The sequence below is a fragment of the Drosophila albomicans genome, chromosome X, assembly GCF_009650485.2.
Source record: "Drosophila albomicans strain 15112-1751.03 chromosome X, ASM965048v2, whole genome shotgun sequence".
Classification (NCBI taxonomy): domain Eukaryota; kingdom Metazoa; phylum Arthropoda; class Insecta; order Diptera; family Drosophilidae; genus Drosophila; species Drosophila albomicans.
In genome coordinates, this window is record NC_047627.2 from 14,543,684 (window position 1) to 14,568,644 (window position 24,961).

Consider the following 24,961-nt stretch of genomic DNA (forward strand, 5'->3'; position numbering starts at 1 on the left):
TTGATATTTGGCATATTTTATGAATATTAAGCATTGATTGATTTATTGGTTGCATAAAGCAAACTTAATTATTAGTTTGGGAATGTTGTCGACATATTCTCCATATTTCACGACGATCAGCGGGTATGTTGAGTGTGAGCATTGCCAATGAATGACGACTGACCAGTTGCAACAGTTTGCTGGCAGCACGAGCATATGATTGTAATCCGCACAAACTGACAAACACATATTCGCATGTACATACAAATAAATAAATAAAATAATCAAAAGTTTAGCGCAACGACGGACAAATTGTAATCCGGGCCGGTTTTTTTTATGGTTGTTGCTGCTGCTGCGTGCGACCGGCTTGGTTGCCGCATGTGGCGCGAGATCTGCAACAGGCGCAACGCGACGCGGTGAGGTGCCTGATGCTAAAGTCACGTACGCCACAAAACGCGAGTCGAAGCCAGTCGTCGTCGTCGTCGTCGACGTCGAAACCAAAAGCCGGGCCAGCAACAGCATAAAGAGCGGGTGGCTGCCGCTTTTGGGTGAGCCGCTGAGTGGGGAAGAGAGTGAGGTGGGAGAGAGGAGGTAGGAGGTGCCCACAGACTGCCCCCGACTGAAGCAGCGACGTCAACAACGCCTCTCCAAAGAGACGTCGTCGCCAGTAGATGAACAGTACAACATAAAAGGTAGACGATAAAAAGAGCTACAAACAAAATTTTGCTCAACTGCTGAATATTGTAAAGTTTTCATCGTAAATGCAAATATAGTTAAGTTCGGAAATAAACCAAAGCTGCGTAGCAGACACGAGCGTGTTCTCACAAAATTTGATGTCTCTAGGTCTTTTGGTCTCGGAGATACTCGCATTTAAACAAGCGGACAGACAGACAGACGGATGCAAAGACTATGGAATATATAGTAAATGTTTGCCACGAAATTGTCATACCCTTCTTTTCTTTGTAGCTGCCAGGTATAAAAAGAGACAAAACAGCAACCGGAACGGATGAGTGCAAATATGCGTGTGTGTAGGGATGTGTGTGAACGTGTCCAATGAGATTAGTTTTGATGCGGTTGCGGATGATGAGGAGGATGAGCTGTTGTTGCCGACACGTCTCTCTTTCTCTCTCCCTCTCTCGCTTTGTCTGTCTGTCTGTCTTTGTTTAGCCAGGCAACGACAACCGCAATCAACGGCAACAACTTTGCGAGATCAGCGAAAAAGCAAATCCGTTGCGACTCGCTCAATTTGCAATTTAATTCAATGAAAGCAAAAACGTATTCAAACACATAACGTAAAACACAAACAAAAAAAAGGAATACTGAGAAAATGCCTGAGGCGGAAAACAGAGGGAAAGAGAAGCAGATTATGAGAAGAGTGAGGAAAGCAGAAATGCATAAAACAAAAAGCGGCCAATGGTCAATTGCTCGAGCCAGAAATTCCCATGTGGGGCAATGCAGTCAGGAAAAAAGAGAACGATGTAGAGGGAAAGAGGAAGGAAGGAAGAAAGAAGCGACAAAATGAGGAATATCATATTCCAAAAATCGAAAATGATATAGAATAAAAGACATTACAAGAAGAAAGCAAAGATTTGCGATATAGAAATATAGATAAGGATTAAAAGTGTAGCAAAAAATATAATTGCTATCATGAACATTATAAAAAGAATTAGTAGTAGAGAACTAAATTAAAAGTAGAAGTAAAAGTAGAAAACGATCAAGAAAGAGATACAACTTGAATAAGAAATTAAATAAAACTGATGATCAATAGGAATAGCACCATGAATATGCGGAATCCAAAGAAAAGTGTTCAAGGTCTATTGAACTCTCTTCTGGCTCAAGTTAATAATCTACTAATTGACCTCAAGTGATCTACGCTGATCTTGCTCTAGACTCTTTGTTATATGCTAATCTTTATTGACAAGCAAGAAGTTTCTACTAGCCTGCAAATTGTCTGTCTATATATGTATGTAAGTGATCGAGAAACTCGCGACCAATGCTCGATCCAGAAAATGCAGTCAATAATGTCTAGATCATTCATATATGTATATATAAATTGATCACTTTGAAACGATCATTAACACTTTTTTTTTGCACTCTCGGCATCGTTAATTTCGAACAATCCATTGAAATTTCAACAGCCAATTCGATCGCAATGTGGCGATCTCCGGATACAAGATAGATGAAGACGATCGTGCAAGAGTTTCAGTTTATTTTCACATTATTTTTTTTTATCACTTGAAATTGTTGCTAATTATTTAATGCTGTCACGAGATTTCTGATACGGATACGTAAGAGGTTCCCGAGATAGTCCCGAGTTAGCTTAATCTCTCAGTGACAATCTTAAGTGATCGTGGCACAGTTTCTGCTTCTGCTTCTGCTTTTCTCTTTTAACTGACCTGCCTGAAACGAAGGCACGCACATATACGCCCACACACACACACATACACAGCAGATAGACACACCTAGATAGTAAAATAAAAAAAGATAAATAAAAGATATGAGCATGGGAAGCTCTAACCGTAGCTTAAGTCTGAACTGTGCCAACAGCCATTGAACCGAACCTGTTGCGGCTGCTCTGCAAATACGTAAAGCAAAGAGCGCGATCTTCTAAGCTTGTGCGCTCTCTTTTGTCTTAAGAGAGAGAGAGAACGCAAGAGTGCCGCAGAGAATTTCGATGGCGGTGCAAAGCTTTTGCACACGCGTTCCGAACTGCATTTCCTTCTTTTCTCAATTGCTAGTTAAATCAATATTTCACATGATTTCGTAAACAAGCTGCAGCTAGCCATCAGCTGTTGTTGTTGATAAGCGTTGTAAATTGACGTGAGAAAGCGAAGAGCGTGAGAGGGAGAGGGGGAGTACACACACGCACTCCCCCTGACGGAGGAGGTAGACAGACGGTCAAGTGATTACTTATCGATCACAAGCAAAGAAGCAACAACAAGAATTGCAATTATAATGCTGAAGCGGCAAACGAAAAACAACTTTGATAAGCAAGCTACAAAAAGAGTGAGAAAGGGAGAGGGAGGCGGATGAACTTCTCTTTGGTCATGATGCGCTTCGCACATTTCTTTCTTTGAAAGAACCAAGCGCTAATCAATTACCCCAATACCGAAATTTTCCCCCAGCCATGTGATTCATGTGCTTAAGTCGCTCCTCACGTGCTTTACCTACCTACCTACAATCATACATCCCCCTTCCCCCTTCTATTCTCTCTTACCTGCTGCTAAGCTTTTGAAATATTTTGGATGAATGCCCAGATTCATTCAGACAGCTGATGATCATCGCCCTGACGCAAATGTCGAAAATGCGAGCGTAATCTTCCCTTGTGGGCGTGTTGCGAGAAGGGGGCGCGACGTGACGTGACGTACCTGACGGACTGACTGCCTGCGTCAGGTGTTTTTCATGAAAATCCACTTGACCGAAAGACTCAACAACAACAACGCGATCAAAGTTAACGCGCCATTTTAGGATAGCTGTTGACGCTGCTTTCAATACGCTTTCATCACAACAACAAGATCATAGATCAAATATTGTTAATATGATACAACAATATTTTTCCCAAAAACTTTTCAAGAATAACAAAAACATATTATTGTGGGATTTTCAAAAGTCCCCAAGTAAACTTTCCCATTGTTAATAGTTGCAATAGCAAATATTGTAAAAGAAAACAAAAATATTTTGTACGAAAAATGTTTTCTGACCCCTTGTGTTTGGAGTGCTTTTTTGGTTGTTTTTTATATCAGAAGGAATGGTGATAGAATTTGTAAATCTAGATTAGTATAGCTATAGATTTTGAAAAATAAAAGTTTTTGTAATTTTGGTGGAAGTTTGAATTTCGCTAAGAATCGGTCCATCAAGATATGGTCGAAATTTCAAACGAAAATATTGAAAATTGTTCCAATTATGGTGCGTTTATTCTAGGATAGTTTACTTAAAGCAGAAATGTTTAAAAAGTCTGCAGTGGTGTTACACCTTAAGGAATCAAAAGCTAAATTCAATAATATTTACGATTACGATCGTCAATAACATTGTAATAATACACTAAACGAATTGCATTAAAATAATATCGATAACATAAAATAATTATCCCAACACAATATAAACAGAAACTATAAATATGTAATATTAAATCGATTATTATTTTATCTACTAAAATAGTAGACAACATTTTGTATAATGATTATCCGAACAACATAACTATATAATCAGAATCCATAGCAATGAAAAGTGATTAAGAAATCAAAAACTATAAACAATATTTACGATTTCGATCTTAAGTAAAATAATTGAATAACACTAAAAGAACTGCATTAATATAATATCGATCCTCAGTAATTTTCGAATCGATTAATTTAATATCGTTAATATGTAATGATTATACTACCAACACAATAGAGTCAGAATCCATAAATAAGTAATTTAATAAAAATGGAAAATGATTAATGTATAACAAATGAGTATAATGCACAGCCAATGTGAACGACTCGATGTATAATGCATATATGTATTTATTTGCTCAACTTGCCCTACGCAATGCTGACGAAAATGTGACGCGAAAAACCGCTCGACACGTCCGCATTTTGGCGATAACAGCAACAGCAACAACATGATCATGGACGTCAACATGAGCATCATAAGCATATGGTCAATAGTCGGTATTTGTGCAGAACCCGACTTGATGCCGTCCACGTATACCACCCGAACGATGAATAATCCCAAACGACAAATTTGTTACACTCTAAGAGCTGACTAATTCATTAAAGAGATCGGAGATGGTCACTCAAAGCACACAAAAAAAAAAGATCAATAATAGAGATAAACGAGATCAATTTAAAATATCGGGAATGTGATGAAATCTATGGAAATGTTTACAAATTGAAATGTTTTCCCTGTTTTGGATTAATGTCGATGTCGATGTCGAATGTTGCCATATCTGATTCGAAATACTGCAATCACATGCTTGTAATTGAAATTGAAGCTGATACTGAAATGATATCGATAAGTCGTCGCCGTCTATACATAATAAAAATGATTAGAAATTACGTAGAAAACACTTTTGGACACTTATTTGTGCATTGTGTCCATGAGTCAAGACCCCCTGGTTATTGAATCACGCCACAAAACATAATCTCGGAAAGGATTTTCGCCTTTAATGGCAATGATAACTATCAATAAAAAGTACACAACACGCAACACACCATATTTGGACGTTGGTCAAAGTGTTATCAGGCGCCAATTATCGTTGACGTGTTGCGACATCGTCATAGAAAGCGTTAACTCAAGATCATATTGCACTGGATAATTAACGAATAATATGCACAAATTAATTGATAAAAGGATTCCAGATAATAACTATATATTTTTAGCTTGATGATAAATATTAACATTTTTTTAATTTATGTGATTCCTCAGGTGAAATTTCAACTAATTAATCTATTCGATTAACACTTTTAGTATTACTCAGAGAATGCTTGAGAAATGAGTCGATACTGAGATATTAAGATATTAAGTATTACTTATAACACTAAACTGGGAGATAACATTTTATATAAATAGATACTACATTAAAAATAAATATATAAATTTGGATATAGAAAAGAGAAATATATGTAGATTAATGACGAACAAATAAATACTAGTAAAGCTTCAACAAAAAGAACAACAGAGAATAGTGGAAAAATTCCTCTAAAAGAAAGATCTTCAATAAGATGTGCCTGCAGGAAATTGGGCAGAATGAAGTATCTCCGATTCAATTGAATATATATTTTCATGATCAGCGTCAACAATCGATAAATATATATAAAAGAAGATGTAGAAGTAATTTATAAAGTAATTTCATATGGAAAAAAAACGGCTGCTGCTGTCAGAGCTTCTTTGCTGTGATCGACATTTTGGTATATTTTGTACTCTATGTATTTTGTATATAGTATATCGATATACCAAATATAGCTTTTGGTGTATTTCAGAATTTTATATATGTACATGTATATATATGTATATATTTATTATTTTGGAATATTTAAGAATGATAGCTTTCAGTATATTTTCGGTATATTTCAAGAATATAGCTTTCGATATAATATAATATTTTTGGTACATTATTTTAGTATATTTTAAGAATATAGCTTTCAGTATATTTTTGGTATATTTTAAGAATAATAGCTTTCGTCAAATTTCAGTATTTTGTCGAAATATTATTTTAGCATATTTTTAGCTTTTGGTATATATAAGTATATTTTTTTGGTATACATATATTAAGAATAATATCGCAATGTTTTCCTTTTATTGAAAATGGCTACCGATTCTTACATTCTTTCTTGTTAGATATTGAACTACTCGCAAATAGTTTTGCTTATTGTTAAACAAAGATCATTAAGAAATATCCCCCCAAGATAGTGAAAAATGAGTAACTCCCGGATCTGATTTGTGATTCATAATTTAGCATTTTAGCATTTCAGATGCTTTCTAATCTGTGACCCCATTCTCTAACGTCTCAGAGAGTCTGTTGTGGCCTTCTTCTAGGTACATTCGCCATGATATCATATCGCGAATGATTTGATTGTTATTTTGAATGTGACCTTGAAGCAAGCATTCAGAGTTTTGGACTGGGAGGGACAATGGTCCATTTCCATTTCTTTTTTCTTACGTGCGATTCGGCACTCGTCCACACAGCGAATTTGCTGCTTTATGAACTGTGATACCTTGACCCCCGCATCCCCCCACCGACGCCCCCTTGAGCGTTGGTTTTACAATCAATTCGCGAGGCAATCGTGCCAAAAAGAGGTGGCAAAGTGGAAAGAGGGCAACCGCTAACAATGCGCAAAAAAACAACAAACTGATTAGTTGATTAAAGGTCAGAGCATTTCACAAACGTTTGATTAAGTTTAATAATAATCATGGACAATTTTGCGATTGTTGACTGACTCGACTACTCTGTGTTGGGTTTTCGGATTCGTTGATTCAGATTGAATTTCAAGCAACAATTTGGCATATTGCGTATGATTTTGTTTTGTTGTTGTTTTGTTGTTGTTGTTGCGGCAGCTCCTTAAACGTAGTAAAAACATCGATCGACGCAAAGAAAAAAAAAAAACCGATGAAAGTTTCCAAATGTTCCAAAACCGAAAAAACTCCCGTCGCACGATGACAAACGAAAAATTTCAAGCGAAATTCATTTGAAATGCAAAAGGAAACGCTCGCATACAACACGAAGCGAATCGAAAAAGAAATACCGAATCCCCCGAGCCAAAAATGTACAAGAATTATATTAATATATTGATATTAGATATAGAATCCCAAAAACTCGAACGTTAATCAAGCGTTTTGTATGCACAAAATGACACTGGCTATTAAATGTGGCGACGCCTGACGTTAGTTCAACCAGCTTCGAGTTGCCGAAAGATCGCTGATCGATCGATTCGATTGGATGTGGCTGGGTTAATCGATTTCACGGATCTACATAGACTACACTCACACACACACACACACACTTACACATACACATACATACAGAACGTCCGTTTGGGGAACGGAACTTGCCACAATTAGATAATGAGCACGCTTCACCATTCATCAAGCTGCTGATCACCCACCTGCTTACTCCCAGCTCCTCGTTATTCCACCTCCACTTCGAACACAACAAGATGCGCAAAAATCGAAAGAAAAAACAAGCAATCTATAGAAAGCAAGGCAGGCTCATCAATACTATTTTACGCCCTTGGCATGTGGAGCACGTTTCTCAATTATAATAGATGATCGGTGATCACATGGTGTTGACCAGGCACAACAACAACAATAACAACAACAAAACACCCCAAAAGCGGGGAACAACAAAACAACGTTGTAAAAAATAATGAATGAATGCATGAAAGGGGCATCTTCAAAGAGAAAAGTATTTAGAAAAGTCCCAACTAGCGGTTGACATTACATTATTAATAGGTTTATCGATCAGTATGTGTCGCAATCATTTGTAATTATTTAATACTTAAGTGCAGTGCGATGAAATGCAAATTTATTAGTCTGACATCAGCTTATAAGCTTTAATTTGTTTGCTATCGATCTCGTTGACACCCACAAAATAAGACGAACTAATAAGTAAACGATTAAACAATTGATTTACGAATTTTAGTCATCGATTTTCTAAATAAGGTTAAAGTGAGCTCACTGGAACATTATTAGATCAACGCCCTAAGCCTAATAAATTATCGAACTATTATTTGTTATCGCTTAGTTAAATTACTCTTAACTAATGGTAGCTTGTTGTCTGATCTTTATCTTATCCCATTTGTCTTAACTGATCGTTACTTGAGTTAGCAATTAACTGTGCTACTTAGTTGACAAATGATCAATAATTTTAAATGCTCAAGTGCGAAACTGAATTGAGTTGAGCAAATTGTGATCAGGAAATGATCATTACACGATCGCTTCTCTAATCAGTGCTATAATTTGTTATTAATATTTTGCTGCTAAAAATAGCTTAGTGTGTAAAGTGCAATGTTGATGATTTGATCAGCTGCAAGCGATCGGAATTCAAGTGTTGTGATTCCTTCGATTAAATTTGGCTCTATCACTTACTCATCAGCATTTTCAAGACTTGTTTATCCAGATTATATTTTCTCCCCCTCACGGGTGACTTCCAAAAAATTCCGCAAGTGACGTCAAAAATTTTGTTGGTTTTTTTTTTTGTACTTTAAAGTGATCTTTGCTCTCTAACTCTAAGCTCTACAGCGGTTGACAACAGTAGGGTTTAAATGACGAATACGACATTCTGTTGCTGTAAGTTATGTAAGCGCCCCTCTTTCCGCCCCTTGCGCTCTTTCCTAATCCTCTTGCTCTTCAAGCTGGCGCACACATGTGTCGACGATTAACATTACGTTCTGACGCCCATTTGTTGGCTGCAAACTTATGGTCACGCAAAGTTTCTGGCACGTCCGCATAGACGTCTCCCCTTCTCCTTCTCCTTTGCCTTTTGAACTCACCAGGCAGGCTTTAGGACCATAAAACGCAATCTAACGATCGCAGCGTGACAAGGAGCTTCTTAATTGCTCTTTGCTCTCTTCGTCAAAACTCTCTTCGACACACGCTCTCTTTATTATTACAATTTAGTTGTTGTTGCCTGTACGGGCTGGTACGATTACCAGCTGTCCACCACCTTCGCGGTGAACACACACCCACACATCCCGCATCTCTTTTAGTTGTAACTAAATAAAATGAAATAGATCAAGTGCACTAGCTTCGTGGGAGCGAACCGAAGAAGAGAGCCGAACGTCAGCGCTGCCGACTGCCGACTGCCGCTTGCCGAAGCGACTCGCGACTCGCGTCAACGTCCAAGAACTCGCGACTCACACACACATGCGCAGGCGCTATATAAAAGATTTTGCGGACTCAGGGTGTCGTTCAATCGCACATATTAACTCGTCGCGTACACTTCGCAGCCGCAGCAGCAGCATTAGCAGCCGTAGCCGCAGTTTAACCCCCCGCCGCCCAACACACAAAAACCCTTTTTCCCCCCGAAACCATTGCTAAAAAAAAAATACAAAAAATTAAATAGCGCGCGCGCTCAATAAGCAAATTGAAATAAATAAACTCCAATATAAGAGTTTCGCACACACGGAAATCGGAAATTACACGCCACTCAACTAACCAACTAACTAAGCAACGATAAAAACAAAATAAAATTGAAAAAAAAAAACAAAAAAGAAAATCGCAGATTAAAAATTGCAACAAATCGTATTTTTTTTTCTGTGTACGACAGCAAAGCAGCAAAGACAGTGCAAAAATCAACAGCAGTAAAGTAGTGCGAAAGCAAAAGTCAAAAGAAGTAGAAGAGAAACCGTTAAGTTCGCAAATACAAATGCAAAAATGTGCCATAATTCGGGCATCGAAAGTGAACAGATCGAACGGTACATGGCCTTCGGTCTGCCTCAGAAAGCTGTCAGAAGCGTAAAATATACAATGCGCAAACGCGAGCAGCAGCAGCGCAAGGAGCAACAGAAACAACAAAATAATAGCAGCACCAACAACAATAACAGTAGCAGTAGCAGCAGCAGCGATAGCAGCGACAGCGGCACTGATTGCGATGTTAAGCTAACACGCACACAACAGCAACAAGAAACACAACAACAACAGCAGCTGCCAAAGGAGCAAGAGATGCCAACAACAGCAACTGCAACTGCAAATAAAACAGAGACAGAGGCAGCGTCATTAACATCAGTCGAAAATGTCAAAACAGCAGAAGCAACAACAGAAAACGAAGCTAAAGCTGAATCCACCCACAACAACAACAGCAACAGCATTTTACAGATACCTAAATTCTGTGGACGCTTTCGTAAAATGCAGCAGCAGCAGCAGCAACAAGAGCAAAAAGCTGTGACCACTGTCACAACAGCAACAGTAACAGCAGCAGCAGCAACAACAACAACACCAACCACAACAACAGCAACAGCTGCATTAACAGCACAACAACAGCGCAAAATGAGCTCCATGGAACCCTCGATGGACGATGCTCTTGCAATTGGCACTCAAATGACACGAAAGTTCGCAGAGCGTTGCCATTGTCTGATCGCTAAGCTCCAGGGCAGTCGCCTCTACACGTGAGTGTCTCCTTAATTATGCCCACACATTATTTCATCATGTGATTATATTTTGTGTATATTTTTGGCCACAACATTAAATGCTCGCCGCACATTATCAGTGAAATGATAATCACGGCGCTCGATCATGTCAATCACGCGAAAGCAGATTAGAACTGCCGACTACACACACACACACATACACACCTTTCTTTTTGTTTTTGCACTATTTTTTGTGTCTGGGGGCTGCTTCTGTGCAAATATTTGCATTTTCGATTTCTTTTCATTTCGCTATCTGCCATTGTAACATTATGCAAACAGCTGTTGCGAGAGCGCACTTGCACACATGCAAAAAAAAGCACATGCACACGAACTCACTCACACACACCTTCAACTGGTGTGAAGGGCACAGCAGCTGTTACGTATGTGTGTTCGTCTGCCAGTACCTGTACTTTGAGCTTGACGACAAAAAAAACAAAAGCTTGAGAGCAGCACAAAGAACATTTCAAAAAGCTCTAAGTGAAGACGCTAACGATGAGAAAGAAATCTTTATAGCAAAACGTCACACAGTTGCCATGTGATTCACCCTCGTCACTAAATACCTGATATACGTACCCCTTAAATATTATTTTTATCACTTGCTACACGCCCCTTTATAAATAACACAATTATACAAAAAAATAAAAAATATCGTCGTAAGGGCATTGGCCGGCACCTTGACCGTAACGTCGGTGTTGCGCTGTTGCTGACTCAACGATAAATCGTCAGATGACCCATTGCCATTTGGGGAACTCTCCTCGCACTAACGCTTATCACAACACACACACACAACACCTAGAGAATAGACAAAGCAGTTGAAAGCGAAAGCTCTTCTCCTGCTTCTGCTTCTACTATCATTTGCACTTGCACTCAGCCGCCGCCGCATTGTCGACGTCACTGACATTATATGAACTTCGACGCCTACGCCAACACCGGCAGCGAAAAACGACGACACGACGACGAGACGAACACACGACGCTCGTCTCGTTCGGCTGAGTCAGAGCTTTGAGCAATGTGGACGGGGGTGAAGCGGCGGGGCCGCTTTATCGTTGACGTTTTTCTTTTTATTGTTGTAGTTGTTGGTGTTGTTGTTGGGCATCTCTCGCATATTGTCAGCTTGGAGACCAGCTGTTCAAGTGAGCAGCTGATTTGGGGAATTCCCTCTCAGCTTCGATTGAACTTGTGAGCAACGCAGCGCACGACACAAATGTTGAGTTATCTGACTACGATAAAACCAAGCACAACAAAACTCAATACTTTTGCATATTATTACCTAGACAGTTTGTGCAAAAATACGAAACAAAAACACAAAAATACAAAAATCTATAATACACAAATGTACAGTTTCTGTGTGTTTGGATGTGTGTAAAATATTTGGTTGCATGCTGTTGTGCACGTACGCCACTTTTGCGACTACAGTCTACAGTTCGCCAATGTCTTCGGCAAAGCGACAAAAGCAACACACAAATACAAAAACAACAGCCACAGCAACATTAAAGCGCGACGTCACACGCACTCTCTCGCACACACACACTCTCGCATAACTGATCATCTATGCAAAGCATACGCGCAAAAAAAAAAAAAGAAAGAAAAAGACAGACAGATGCTCCAACAACAACAATGACGCAAAAAATAAAGCTCGCGACACAATGTTAGATAAGCGCTAGCCATTCTCGACGTCGTCGTCGTCGACGCGTCGCTGTTGCTGTCGGGGTTTCTATCTCTACAGGGGGGCGAAGCGGCGTTGGGTACCTCGTGCCATATTTACTGCCAAGTGCAAAAGTTCGCAACGTATCTAATCGCAGACAGAAAAGCGGCACGTGCTCGCGTAATATGCATTTCGCCACATGAAATACGCAAAAGCAAACACAATTACACATGCAATTAACATAAACTGACAATGTTAACAACCGCAGTTCACACACACACTTAATATAGCCTAACAGCAGCATTTCGCACACACCCACACACTTAACATAACCTTTAACAACAGCATAACCTTTTTATACTTTAACAGTAGCTTGACTAACTTGCCATCTTTCTCTCTCTGTTTTTGCAGTATTTTGACGCAAACCACGCAGCCGGCACATTTGATCGCCATTTGCATATTGTCCTTTGTCTTACTGACCGTTGGACCCGATCTCACAACGACAACAACAACAACAACCACAACGACGACGTCAACGAAAGCGCAGGCGCACAACATTGATGCTGTTGCTGCTGCTGCTGCGGCGGCAGCGACTGCGACTGTTAGTACTAGCAGCAGCACGCTGCCGACGTTGGCGTATCTGGGCGCATTCGCCACACACTTTGGTTCACAAATCTGGATGACCTTTGTTTCGGGTAAGTTATCGATATCGTAATCGCAAAACGACGACAACAGCAATCGACATCGACATCGACATCTGCTGCTACTGCTGCAAAACATCGCTGCTGCTGCAACGCAACGTCGTCGCCTTCATCCATCAAATGCATCATGTGTCAGTGTGTCAATGTGTCAATGTTTTACCCCCACCTCCTCCCATTAAACGTAGGCATTCTCATCAAATACGCTTTACGCCATTCACAATGCTGCAAATTTGAACTAACAGTATTTCTCTCTCTCTCTCTGTCTCGTTCTCTCTACAGGTCTGTCGCTATATTTCTCGCTGCCGCGTCACACGTTCGGTCAATGCCAGCAGATACTGTTCCCCAAGTATTTTGCATTGAACGCAATGCTCAGCATCAGCATGTTAATCATCTATGTTAAATACTTTCTGAGCGGTTGGACAACAGCGGCTGGCGTACAGCTGGGCACACTGGCCTTAACAGCCGCCATCGAGGTTGTGGTCCGCCTATATCTGGCCCCACCGATGCTCCGTCTCATGCACGAGAAGTACAGGATCGAGGGTGCCATTGGCAGCGGCCAGGAGGTTGGCAGTCTGGTGCAGGGCGATTTGGTCGAGTGTCCGCATTATCAGCGCATCCATAAGGCATTCCGTCGCATTCACATGACAATTGCCATTGGCAATATGATTATCCTGTTGGCCACATGTCTGCAATTGTATTTTCTGGCATTGAAAATACGTATTAGCTAAGACACGAACCGCAGTGCAGAAGAAAACAATAACAGAAACACAAACACAAACCACATAGCAGGCAGCTGCTAATTAACAGCCTCAGCTAAACATTATTGGGCAGCGCCTAAAAGACTGCAATGGTTTCTCCCAATCTATGCAAATGAATTTATCACACACAACCACACAATACAAATTTAAGTCTCGCCTCACACACATACACACACACACGCATGCAAGTTGATATTGTATTTCTCACTGTCAATGGATTTTGTCTCAAATTAAATTATTAATTATATCACGTAATTTATTAGACAATATATATTTATAATAACCGCATCTACCACAACCAACAACAAAAATAGTTCAATTATCTGATTCAGTTTCAAACTACAAAATTACGTTTTTGAAAACCTGTGATAAACTCACCCAGCCCACAAAAAACCAATCGCTCAATGGCTATTAACCCTGCCCCAAAACCGCCCCGCCCCCCGCCCACTCCTGCTCGGTCTATCACACACACACACAGAAATACACGCACACATTTGTAATCATTAGCGTAGCAAATAATTTACACACACTTGTTAATTAATTAATTAGCATTTAGCATTGAATGAAATGTTTTTTTTTTTTTTGTGTCTCAACCCCATTTTTTTTCTGCTAATTATAAACTATCGAAATTATTTATTTAAGACAACAACAAATATGAAAAGAAAACTTTAAAAGTGAAAAAAAGAAAACTATTAAAAAACAAAAAAAAAATTAAACAAATTTATAATTTAAAAAAAAAACGGACTTTTAATGGCAAGAAACTTAAATGAAGGCAACACATCTTCCCAATGGCTAGCATTAAGGAAAAAAGCTGCATGCTTTTAGGCGCTTTTAAAAAAGGCAACGAATTAAGAAGAATATGTATATAAGCTGAAAACGTTTTCGACATACAATAATATGATAATTACGACACGATTTCATCGTTATTCAGCAATTAAATTATTTTGTTAAATGTTAGAGCAAATTTCAGTGCAAAGAAAATATTTTATATCAAGTGATAACTAATTTTACTTCGTGAAATTGCGGCGAAATTGCAATTGGGAACAGCATAAAGTAAACTGTTTGATGTAAATTCCAATAGTCAAACTGTACATTTACCAATTGACAAATTATTCAAATGTTCCCTCTCCATATTTCAATATTCAAGGTGTAACAAATCACAAAGCTATGAATTCCACAAATTATGCTTTGTGAAATTGAGGCGAAATTTCAATTAGAAACAGCATGAAGTAAGCTGTCTGATGTGAACTCCCATTAGTCAAATTGAGAAATTATTCACATATTCCTTCGCTTTTCTTAGTTTATAAAGCTATCAATTCTACAACTGATGTTTTGTGAAATTGAGGTGAAATTGCATTTCGAAAAAGCGTGCCGAAAACTGTTTTATTTGAAATCCAATAGACAAACAGTGTATTTCTGATTCCCAACATGATAAATTATTCACTTTTTCAGGTAATAAAACTCTCAATTCCACAAATTATGTTTTGTGAAATTGAGGTGAAATCGCAATTGAAAACAGCGTATCGAAAACTGTTTGATGCGCATTTCTGATTGCCAACTTGACAATTTATTCAAATATTCCCTTTCTGCTCAAATATTATTGATCGATAATCAATGATAGTGGCACTTACCGCCTCAATTTCCTGATCGAAACGCACGGGTCGCAGACGACAAAGCACCACAATGAGATAGACGAAATTGATGCCAATGCCCAGGCCGGACCAGAAGACGACATCCGGAGTGCATTCGATCAGATAGCCATACATGCCCATCATGATGCAACCGATCAACATGGTGGCCCGCATCCACAGTGAACCGAACGGACCGTGGGGGGCGAGGAAGGCCAAGAAGAGGAACGCCCAGCCGAGTTGAAAGTAAAGATGATGCGGCGACTGCCAGATGAGGCATTGTTCAATTGACCAATCGCCCGGATTGATCGATCGCAGCGTTCCATTGTTGTCCCACGTTATTGTGCCGCTCGCCGCGCTCGTTCCCGCCGTACTCTGAGCGATCAGTGTGCCCGCCGAGGCGGCTGCCACAGCGCTGCTGCTCGCAACGCCCGCGGCCGATGCTGCCGAGGCGCTGCCGCCGCCAACGCTGCCGATGCCCATGCTGGCGCTACTGCCGGCGCTGTTAATCAGGGCTCCGACGCCAACGCTGGCTGCGCTGCCCGCCGTGCTGGGCATGGCCAAAACGCCAGCTGAGCACTTGAACTCGCCGTTCGTTCTCCTACAGCACTCGTTCGAGTTAAAGCTCTCTCGTCTTTTTGCGTTACACTCGTTAGAAGCGAATTTTACTCGATACTCGCTTCAAATGCTGCTACTCGCTTGCTTTGTGCTCCTTTTCCTCTTCGCTTCTTGCTTCTCGCTTCTTGCACTCGCCAACTCCTTTGGCACACTCTTGCTCTCGTTCAAGTGTTGCGTTCCATAGATACTCGCTACTCGCTATGCGTTCTAGTTACTCGTTGGTTAGTTGTTTTCGCTTGCTGGCAGTTTTTCACTCGTTCTAGTTGTACTCGCTGTAATTTGTACTCTCAGCTTTGCTTCCTTCCTTCTTTCTCACGCACTCGTTGCTCAGTCTGCTCGCTCTCAGCGTGTGTTGTTTGTTTATGTTCGTGTTGTTGTTGTTGTTGTTGTCTTCTTCTTCAGCAATTCCACAATTGTTTTGCGGCCTCCGCTCCACAGAAATTCGATGCGTTCGTTGTTGGTGCAGTTGCTTCTGCTACTGTTACTGCTTTTGTCGCCTTCTCATCTATGTCGTCGGGTCACATTGTTGCATAGTACTTTTTTCACTCAAGGCACTTCAGCTGCAATTAATAGAGCACACAAAGAGTTCGCCATTAAAAATCGATTGAAAATAATTGAGCTTGTTCAACGATAATCTTCTTCCACAACGCCTGGGAAGAAATTCAGCTGTGAAATGTGTTCTTTGCACCAACTGAATGTATCCTATATTCTCGCGCCACCTGAAGACTCTGAACTGTAGTAATAATAATAATTATGACCAAGTCGACGCCAACTAGAAATTCCTTGACTTAAATTCCAGCAAAATACTAGATGAATTTTTCAGGCAGTACAAAGAAATCAAGGTGGAAATGCGACGAAATTATAATGGAAATTGAAATATTAGAAATATATAAAATTCAATTGAATTGAACAGTCAAAGTAAAATTGAATCTTTCCCATTAAATCACATTAGGAAATCAATTGAGAAGAAAAAAAACTTTTTAAACAATATATTCGAAATATAAAATTTTTTATAAAATTGAACAGTCAAAGTAAAATGGAATCAATTACATTACAAAAAAAAAATTAAACACCAACAACAACAGCATTAAAGTAAAATAAATTGAAAAGACAACAAAATGTTAGAAAAATATAAATGTCAATTGAATTGAGTGGTAAAAGTGAAATTGAATCAATGCCATGACTTGCCCATAAAATTATCAATTGTCATTTGCATAACCTTTATCATCATCATCCGTGTTTTTTATTTTGTGCTTTCTGTTATTTTTTATCAGCCGCGCCTCCCAAGTAAAAGCTATTAATAATTAATAGCTGAAATTAGCTGCTGCGTCGAACTTTCCTCCTAATGTTTTCACTTTCTCTCGAAATTGATGATGTGTGCGAAATTGTGTAAATTATTTTAGAAGTCATGCAAAACACATTGATTTCCTGTCGACCACAAAAACATTTCTTTTTTTTTCTCAGTGTTCTATTATGATATTCGTACATTATTCACATCACTTCACATCACTTGCTTTCAATTGATTCGTTCCTCGAATGCCCAAATTTTAGCAGTCTTTATACCCTGTATGCAAAAGGGCAGCACAGAAGGGTATGCTAAGAGAGTAACTTCCTAATTTGACTGCTTGGGATTAAATAGAAAATTAATGTAATTTTATCTCTTTTTTTATTGAATTAAGCTAATGTAATAAGCAAATGCTTGAGTGATGTGACCATACATTTTTTATTTTCAACGTTTCCGAGGCAAATTTAGGGTCATAAAGGTTGCCAAGAACGGTCACTCTTTAAAATGTTGCTTTTCCGCATAAAAAACTTTGATAACAATTCTTTATAGAGCATCTGCTAGTCTTCTGAGACTTCTCTATGGAGAGCAAATGAAGCTGAACTTTATATAGTACGTAAATCATCATTAATGATGTCATATAAATATCATTTACTGCTTTTTGAATGAATCATGTTTTTAAAGGCGTTAAGCTATATTCCAGTTTATATTTAACAACAAAATACTAAAAACGGATGTGTTTATATTATAAACGTTTACAAATTTGTTTAATTAATAACTCCCAATGTCTCTCGAATAATTTAGCAACAATTAAAGTTGTTCTCAATCATTACAGGGTATGTACTAGTCCATCACACTCGTGCCCTTCACTTTTATCTTGAAAATCTGAACGCTCATAAATGATTGATGATCGACTTTGGTAGATGTTAAATGACGTCACTCCCGCAGACAAAAGACAAACTGGTTACCAACTCACCAGAGACAACGCAACGGAAAGGGGAAAGGGAAGTTTCCGCACCGCAAAGAAGCAGAGTAACATAAAAACAGAGAGAGAGAGAGAGAGAGAGAGAGAGAGAGAGAGAGAGAGAGAGAGAGAAGCAACTATCGACTATTGAACGTGATCGGAAATTGTGTTAAGCAAATTACGACAATTATGCCATGTTGTCGGGCCGTTTATAAAATGTATTTAAATAATTATAGAGCGTTGGCAACTTCTGGGAAGCCATTAAAGGTAACGCCCGACACGCCCCACTCCGCAACGCCCTCCTAATGGGGCGCAGACAAGTTTGGCCAAAACAAACAAGTGCTGTGCGTGTCTTTTGACCCACATAAAGAGGGTCAAGACGGTCTCAATTGGGGTGTGTGTGTGTGGAGGGAATAGAGAAAGAGAGAGAGAGAGAGAAGGAACCTGAACTCACACTAACAATTGAAACCGAAAACACGGCCAAGAGTTGAGAGTTGGCCAAATAAGCACATAAACATTTCCGGCATTAGCATATCCGAAATGGCCACAAGTGAAAGGGTGGCAGATGAGCCAGCCAAATAAAGCGATAAAGATAGCCCGAAACATCGATAGAGCGAGCAAGAGAAAGAGAGAGATAGAGAGAGGGATAGATGGAGATGGAGATGGTGAGGAAGTCAGCTCAATAATCAATTTATGAGCAAGCTCTTCGACATAGGCGCTTGCAACAATATGAGAGCCTCAAGTTAAAGTGTGATCGACTCTAAAATACGCGAAAATAAAAAGTTTATTAAATAGTTTTATATGATTTTAAGGAATTCTAAAAAAAAATCGTTACAAACGAGCACATAATAATAGCAGTTCTGATAATTTATATTTTATTTAAAGTAACAATAGAATAGAAGTATTTCAAAGATTCCCTTCTCATGATATACTATTAATATAAATATATATTAATATACCCGCTACCCATAGAGTAACTTTGTACCTCAAACAAATCTTTGTATCAAGCAAAAGAAGTAGATTATTGATGAATTGATAATAGTACAATGATATACCAAATATAACCTTCGGTATATTTTTATATTTGTTCAGTATATCATATTATATTTTGTATATTTTTGGAATAACTTGGTATCTCCAGCAAATACATGTAAGAGGCAAAAAAAGTAGTAAAATAGTATATTGAGATACCAAATACAGCTTTCCGTATATGTAAGTTATTAAGTATATTAATTTGGTATATTTTAAGAACAATTTCGAATGGGTTAGAAAGTATCTCACTCTCTAGCTCACTCGTCTATAGTAGCAGATAAAATATCTTATACAATATTAATAACATATTACATTATTCTAGTTTAAGTTTCCCCCTCTTTAAATATTTGGCGACTATAGCTCTAATAGTATCTGAGATTTAGGCGGTAAAATGTGCAGACAGACAGACAGACAGATTGCGTATACTTAATGATCTCATGGCTGACACTCTAAATATACCTTTTAACAACTGCAGTCTGGGTATAGCTAACAAGAACAATCGACTTGTGGTCGATTACTCAACACTTTGGCCTAATGTTTTGTTTGCTGTTGTCGTCATTGTGGTTGTTGTTGTTGTTGGTTGATTGAACCCAGCGCCAAGTGACAAACGTGACACAAAAGCGACGCCAACGCCAGCACCAAAAAAAAAAACACGAGCATGGGGGTGTAAATATGTATGTGTGTGTGTGTGTTTTGAAAACAAGAAAATGGTCAAAGCAGATGAAGTCATCGCAATTTGGTTGTTGCCTTGAACAAGCAATCCAAGCCAAGCTAAGCAACAACCAACAACCAACACATCGCAGCCAAGTGACGATGATGGCTCAGCTCCAAACAGCCAATAACCAACAGCTGTCACACACACACACACATACACACTTATAGATATACACTTGCTAAAAGCCGTTTAAACGGCTGCCACAGCAATGAGTCTTGACTCTCATGCATACATTTAGAGGCTCAGTCATAATAGTCAGAAATTTGCTCGCATTAAATGTGAATATTCCCATAAGAGAACTAAGCGCCTAATATCGTGTTCTTCTCCATTGAGTTCAATCAATTTTCTGTGGGCTTACATCACTTCAAATAATTCCATCATCCGATGAACATCAATTTCGATTTCAATGCGAAGATTTTATTAGAGTTTCGACTTTTAATCAACTCAATTGCAGTTTCATTTGAGTTTCTATCAATTCTATAACTTTCTTGCGACTTTACTTGTATTACTTTAAATACAACACAAAAAAAACAAAATAGTCCGCTTTTATAATTCCTAAAATATATCAAAAATGATACCGAAAAAACAACTAATTTTAATCACCTCAAACACTTCCAATTGAAATCGTATTCAGTTAGAAAAATTTAGTTTGCTTTCGAATGCACTTTAAGCTTCATTCGAGTGTCTTTCAATTCTATGCGATATTTGAATTCTTTCAATATAATAAATACTTTCTATTGAAATCATATTCAATGTGGTAAAAGCAAAACAATGCGTTATTTTTTAAATATACCCAATTAATACCGTAAAAAATACTAATTGATTAAAATTAACCTCAAATATTTTCAATTAAAATCGTATTCTCTTAAGAGACATTTACGTTCCTTTTGGAATTTACTTCAAGTCTAATTTCAGTTTCTACCAATTCTATTAATCTCTTTCGACTTTTATTGTATTAAGTTCAATAAGCAAAACAATGCGTTATTATTATTATTCTTAGAATATACCGAATTAATACCGAAGAAAGTAGTATTTTAATCAACTCAAATACTCCTAATTACAATCTTACTTAACACGATAAACAACACAATGTCTTATTCGAATTCTTGAAATACATCGAATTAATACTGAAAAATATACCAAAAGGTATATTAGTATATATTGCTAAATACATAATATACCATATTCTATTCTATTAAACTCCCTAAATCATTGTTGTTTTTATGCATTTTTCTAATGTTGAAAACTCTTGGTAAAGATCAACAAAATATAATATTGCAGCCAGATATGAAAACAGTTGAAGAATCGTAACGTGTTCGCGATGTAATTCAAGAAATGTAAACAATACGCGCAAGCGAATTGTGATTTCAAATTCCGCGGCAATGAATAATTCAGATAATACGTTAACGTTAAGAGCAGATTCACTTTTGCGTTTACTACGATGTGTGTAGACTGAGAATCTCAAGGCGAACCTTGAGCCCGTACCTAACCCAACCTTAGTGCACATTTTATTGTGACTCAAATAAAGTGTCGTCAAGTTAGGCTTTATTGTAATTGTTTTTGAGTAGAATTTAATTTGATTTAAAGTATTCTCTTTTTTTAAATTGACTATAAATACATATGTAGATACATATACTTGACTTTAATTAGTATTTTTGGCTAAGACAAATTATGAGCCACATCGTTGGAAATTGTCTAATTAGAAATTGTGCTGTTGCCTTTATTAATGATGGATGAAGCCAGCCACAACAACAACAACAACAACTACAACGACGACGACGACGGCAATCAAACCAAATAGAGACACGACCGCTTTAACCAAAGAAGCAGAAGAAGCACAAAAAAAACCGAACAACACAATGTGAAGAAATGTACAAATTTGGCGTAGTGACAAGTTAAATACACTTGCCAAATTAAGCTATATAATCGTATAAAGAAGATAATGCGAAAACGATTTTAATACGAAATCGTTTAGGCAATCAAATGCAAATGATATTGACTAAAGAAGAAATTGCACTTAGCTGCCACTTTATGAATTTGCTTTAAATGTTAAGCAAATTGTATTTAGCACCAATTGCACTTAGTTGCTTTACAATGTACAATATGTGATACTAATAGCAATATAATTGACTTAAGAGAAAGAGAATGCAAGCCAATTTTTAATGCTAATTTATAAAAAGGCAGCTAAGTGCAATTCGACACTAAAAACAATGTGGCCGTTAAGTCAAAAGGTCAAACGATTTGAATTTGAAAATAAATGCAATGTGGCTGTAAAGTGAAATTGCTGCCGTTAAGCGAGATACTAACCATTTAGAGTAAACAAATCGCAATACCCACAGCTAGAGCATTGAAAACTTTCAGACAATGGCAACAGCAAGAGAGCAACAGCAACAATTGTTCGCCGCGCACCATAAACGTTTAATTATATGAGTTTTTAAAGCTGTTGCCTACATTTTTTGATGGCTTTTCATGTGTTGTTGCCATTATTATGTGATTGTTAACAACATTGGACAAAGCGTTTGTGTTGACATGAAGTTGCAAAGCAAAAACAACAACAGCAACAACAACAACAAAAGATGTTACCACTAGAAGAGCTCAGGTTAGACTCCCAATGCCAATGTCGAATCCCCGATCCCCCAAACAGACGATCCGCGATCTTCAAATGTGTTTTTTGCCTTTCAGTTATTGTGGCGTTTGCTCAGGTAGTCAAAACAGAAAGTGAAACGGCGCATTTTTACAATTTCCGTTTCCCACGAATAAACAAAAGAGACAGCAACGTTCGTCATAATAATGATATTAACAATAATAATAATAATAATAATATTAGATATAAGCTGCAACATTGTTGTAGTTTTATAGACAAACACGAGGCGAAAGCCATTAAAAGAATTGGCTCAAATGGGCCATCAAAAATGACACGACAGATCAAAGAGTATTTGACAGACTTATGACAGAGAGGGCGACATTGTTAGTTTTGAACCACAATTTCATTAAAACGTATATTATGAATTCTCCTAAAAATATCCCAAGAGAGCAGTTACAAAATGCTCTATACTATTGTTTGACATGTTAACTATTCGGCAATTGTTTTATAATATTTTAGTAAAAATACAATACACTACTATTACTAATTGCAAACTTCAGATCTACAACAAAATTACAGAAACAAGAAAATAGTTTTTTTTTTCCAAAATTAACTTATAAAATGTATGCAAATCTGTAAAAGTTGTTATCAAACTTTGACTGGCTTCAGTCAAGTCGTAGAGTTTTATCATTTCGAGAGATAAGAAGTATAAGATATGCAAAATTATATCTTATCTTCAAAAATATTCTAATTATACAGGAAACGTTTGGACTTGCGATGGCAAAACGGTTTTGATACAACCAAAACAGAGAAGAACATCATCCAATATGATCTAGATAGTTATTTTGTTAAATAACTCAATTAAATAACCTGTTAATAACCAATAATCGCAACACCATTGTTGAGTGAATGTTACAATCTCCAATTAGCAAGCATCATAACGGAGTTTATACAAGGTAATCGATAAGCGATAACCGATAATTGTTTATTATCATGGGCGTGCCAAATGGAATTCAATTTGAGGCTGAATCGTTTACATCTACATAGATCTGATGAAATATGCTCTTTACACGGATATGTAACACAACAAAAAATAAAAAAAAAACACGCCTCACAATCAAACTTGTTGTTTGTCTGTTTGTGTAAATCGAGTTCAGTTTCAGTGATACGAAATCTCGCTTAATATTCCATGCAAATACGAACACACACATACATACACACATGCATATCTCCAATCAGTGAATTACAGCGACACACACACACACTCAAGCCACAGCTGCGAACAAAGCCGGTCTTTGGTTTAATAAGTAGATTGTTGCCTAGGTAAGGTATTACACACACACACACATACATGTGCAACCATTTGTTTACGTTGATACTGAGCATGGAAATATGTATGCAGATGCAAAATGCAAAACACCCACACAGTAGCTCACTTTATGCTTTAGGGCTGCACTACAAATTTCTTATCTTCAACTCGCTTTTGGGTGTGTGTGTGTAATACTGCAGCAGATTCTGCAGCTTTCGATATGTCGCCGATAATTTATGCAAGCGATAACAAATTGGCAATTATTACATTTTGTCTATGCATGTAGCCCTGGTATATTACAAACGCACACATACAGACGCGCACACTTCCAAGCAGAAGGAGAAGAACGACTGCAACAACAAGAACAACAACCACATCGTAGCGTAACGTCACATCAATTGCCTGCCCAACAAATGCAATTGGCTCGCGTGGGGCGCACATGCGAACAAACTGTGTGTGTTTGTGTGTAAAGTGGAGAGTGCGGAGCGCAGAGTGGAGAATATGAGTTAGCTGTGAAGTTGTTGCTGTTGTTTTTGCTATTGCGGCTGTGGCTGCCTGCTTCTGCTATGGCACATATTATAGCACAATTTTTGTTTTTCCTTTTTGTTCGCATACCCTGCATCCGTATAAAGGGTATCAACGCAACAACTGTTTGCACTATGACAAAAGCTAACTGACGGTTTTGATCTGTGCCCTATGTGAGCTATGTCAAATGTGGACTGCGTTAATTCTTGACTTAAATTACAGGGTAGCTGATAGTCACGCTTGGAGCCGCTGCAACTGCAGCAGCAGCTCGTTTTCTATTTGCGTGGTGTGCGTGTGCAGCAGCACCGCCAAACATCTCCGCCACCGCCAGCACCACCCGCTTGGCCACGCGTTGATGTTCGATTTTTCACCATTCTTGAACAAATTGTATGGCCTGCATGTGCATTGCATCTTACAAGAGTGTGTTTGTGTGTGTGTAAGTCTCAATGTGTGTGAGTTTCTCTGTCTGTGAGAGAGTTTCTATGCATGTGTATGTGTATATCGTAATCAATTTGATTTTGGGCATGCACTGCAGTAAATCCACATTAGTATTTATTTCACTTCTCCTCTTTCAACCCTCTATTGCTGTCCCGCTTCAACCCTTCTTCTAA

The 24,961-nt window shown here is 38.2% G+C and overlaps 2 protein-coding genes across 11 annotated transcripts in view; one reads left to right on the forward strand and one right to left on the reverse strand.

Moving 5' to 3' along the window:
• Nucleotides 1–24,961, reverse strand: part of LOC117578231 (blood vessel epicardial substance) — a 53,022-nt gene that overhangs the window by 27,334 nt on the left and 727 nt on the right. For all 10 annotated transcript variants that reach the window (XM_052005950.1, XM_052005952.1, XM_052005957.1 and 7 more), the window contains exon 3: nt 15,325–16,499. In XM_052005950.1, the coding sequence (XP_051861910.1) occupies nt 15,325–15,879 (555 nt within the window). In that variant the 5' untranslated portion in view covers nt 15,880–16,499. The remainder of the gene's footprint in view (nt 1–15,324; nt 16,500–24,961) is intronic.
• Nucleotides 9,365–14,360, forward strand: LOC117578229 (mucin-5AC). The gene is made up of 3 exons (XM_034263607.2): nt 9,365–10,568; nt 12,646–12,929; nt 13,215–14,360. The coding sequence occupies exons 1-3, from the start codon at nt 9,838–9,840 to the stop codon at nt 13,661–13,663; spliced, it is 1,464 nt and encodes a 487-aa protein (XP_034119498.1). The 5' UTR covers nt 9,365–9,837; the 3' UTR covers nt 13,664–14,360.

Coding starts and splice junctions, on each gene's coding strand:
- LOC117578229 (XM_034263607.2), top strand. CDS start 9,838: ATGTGCCATAATTCGGGCATCGAAAGTGAACAGATCGAACGGTACATG. Junction 10,569..12,645: donor CAGGGCAGTCGCCTCTACAC/GTGAGTGTCTCC, acceptor CTGTTTTTGCAG/TATTTTGACGCAAACCACGC. Junction 12,930..13,214: donor CTGGATGACCTTTGTTTCGG/GTAAGTTATCGA, acceptor TTCTCTCTACAG/GTCTGTCGCTATATTTCTCG.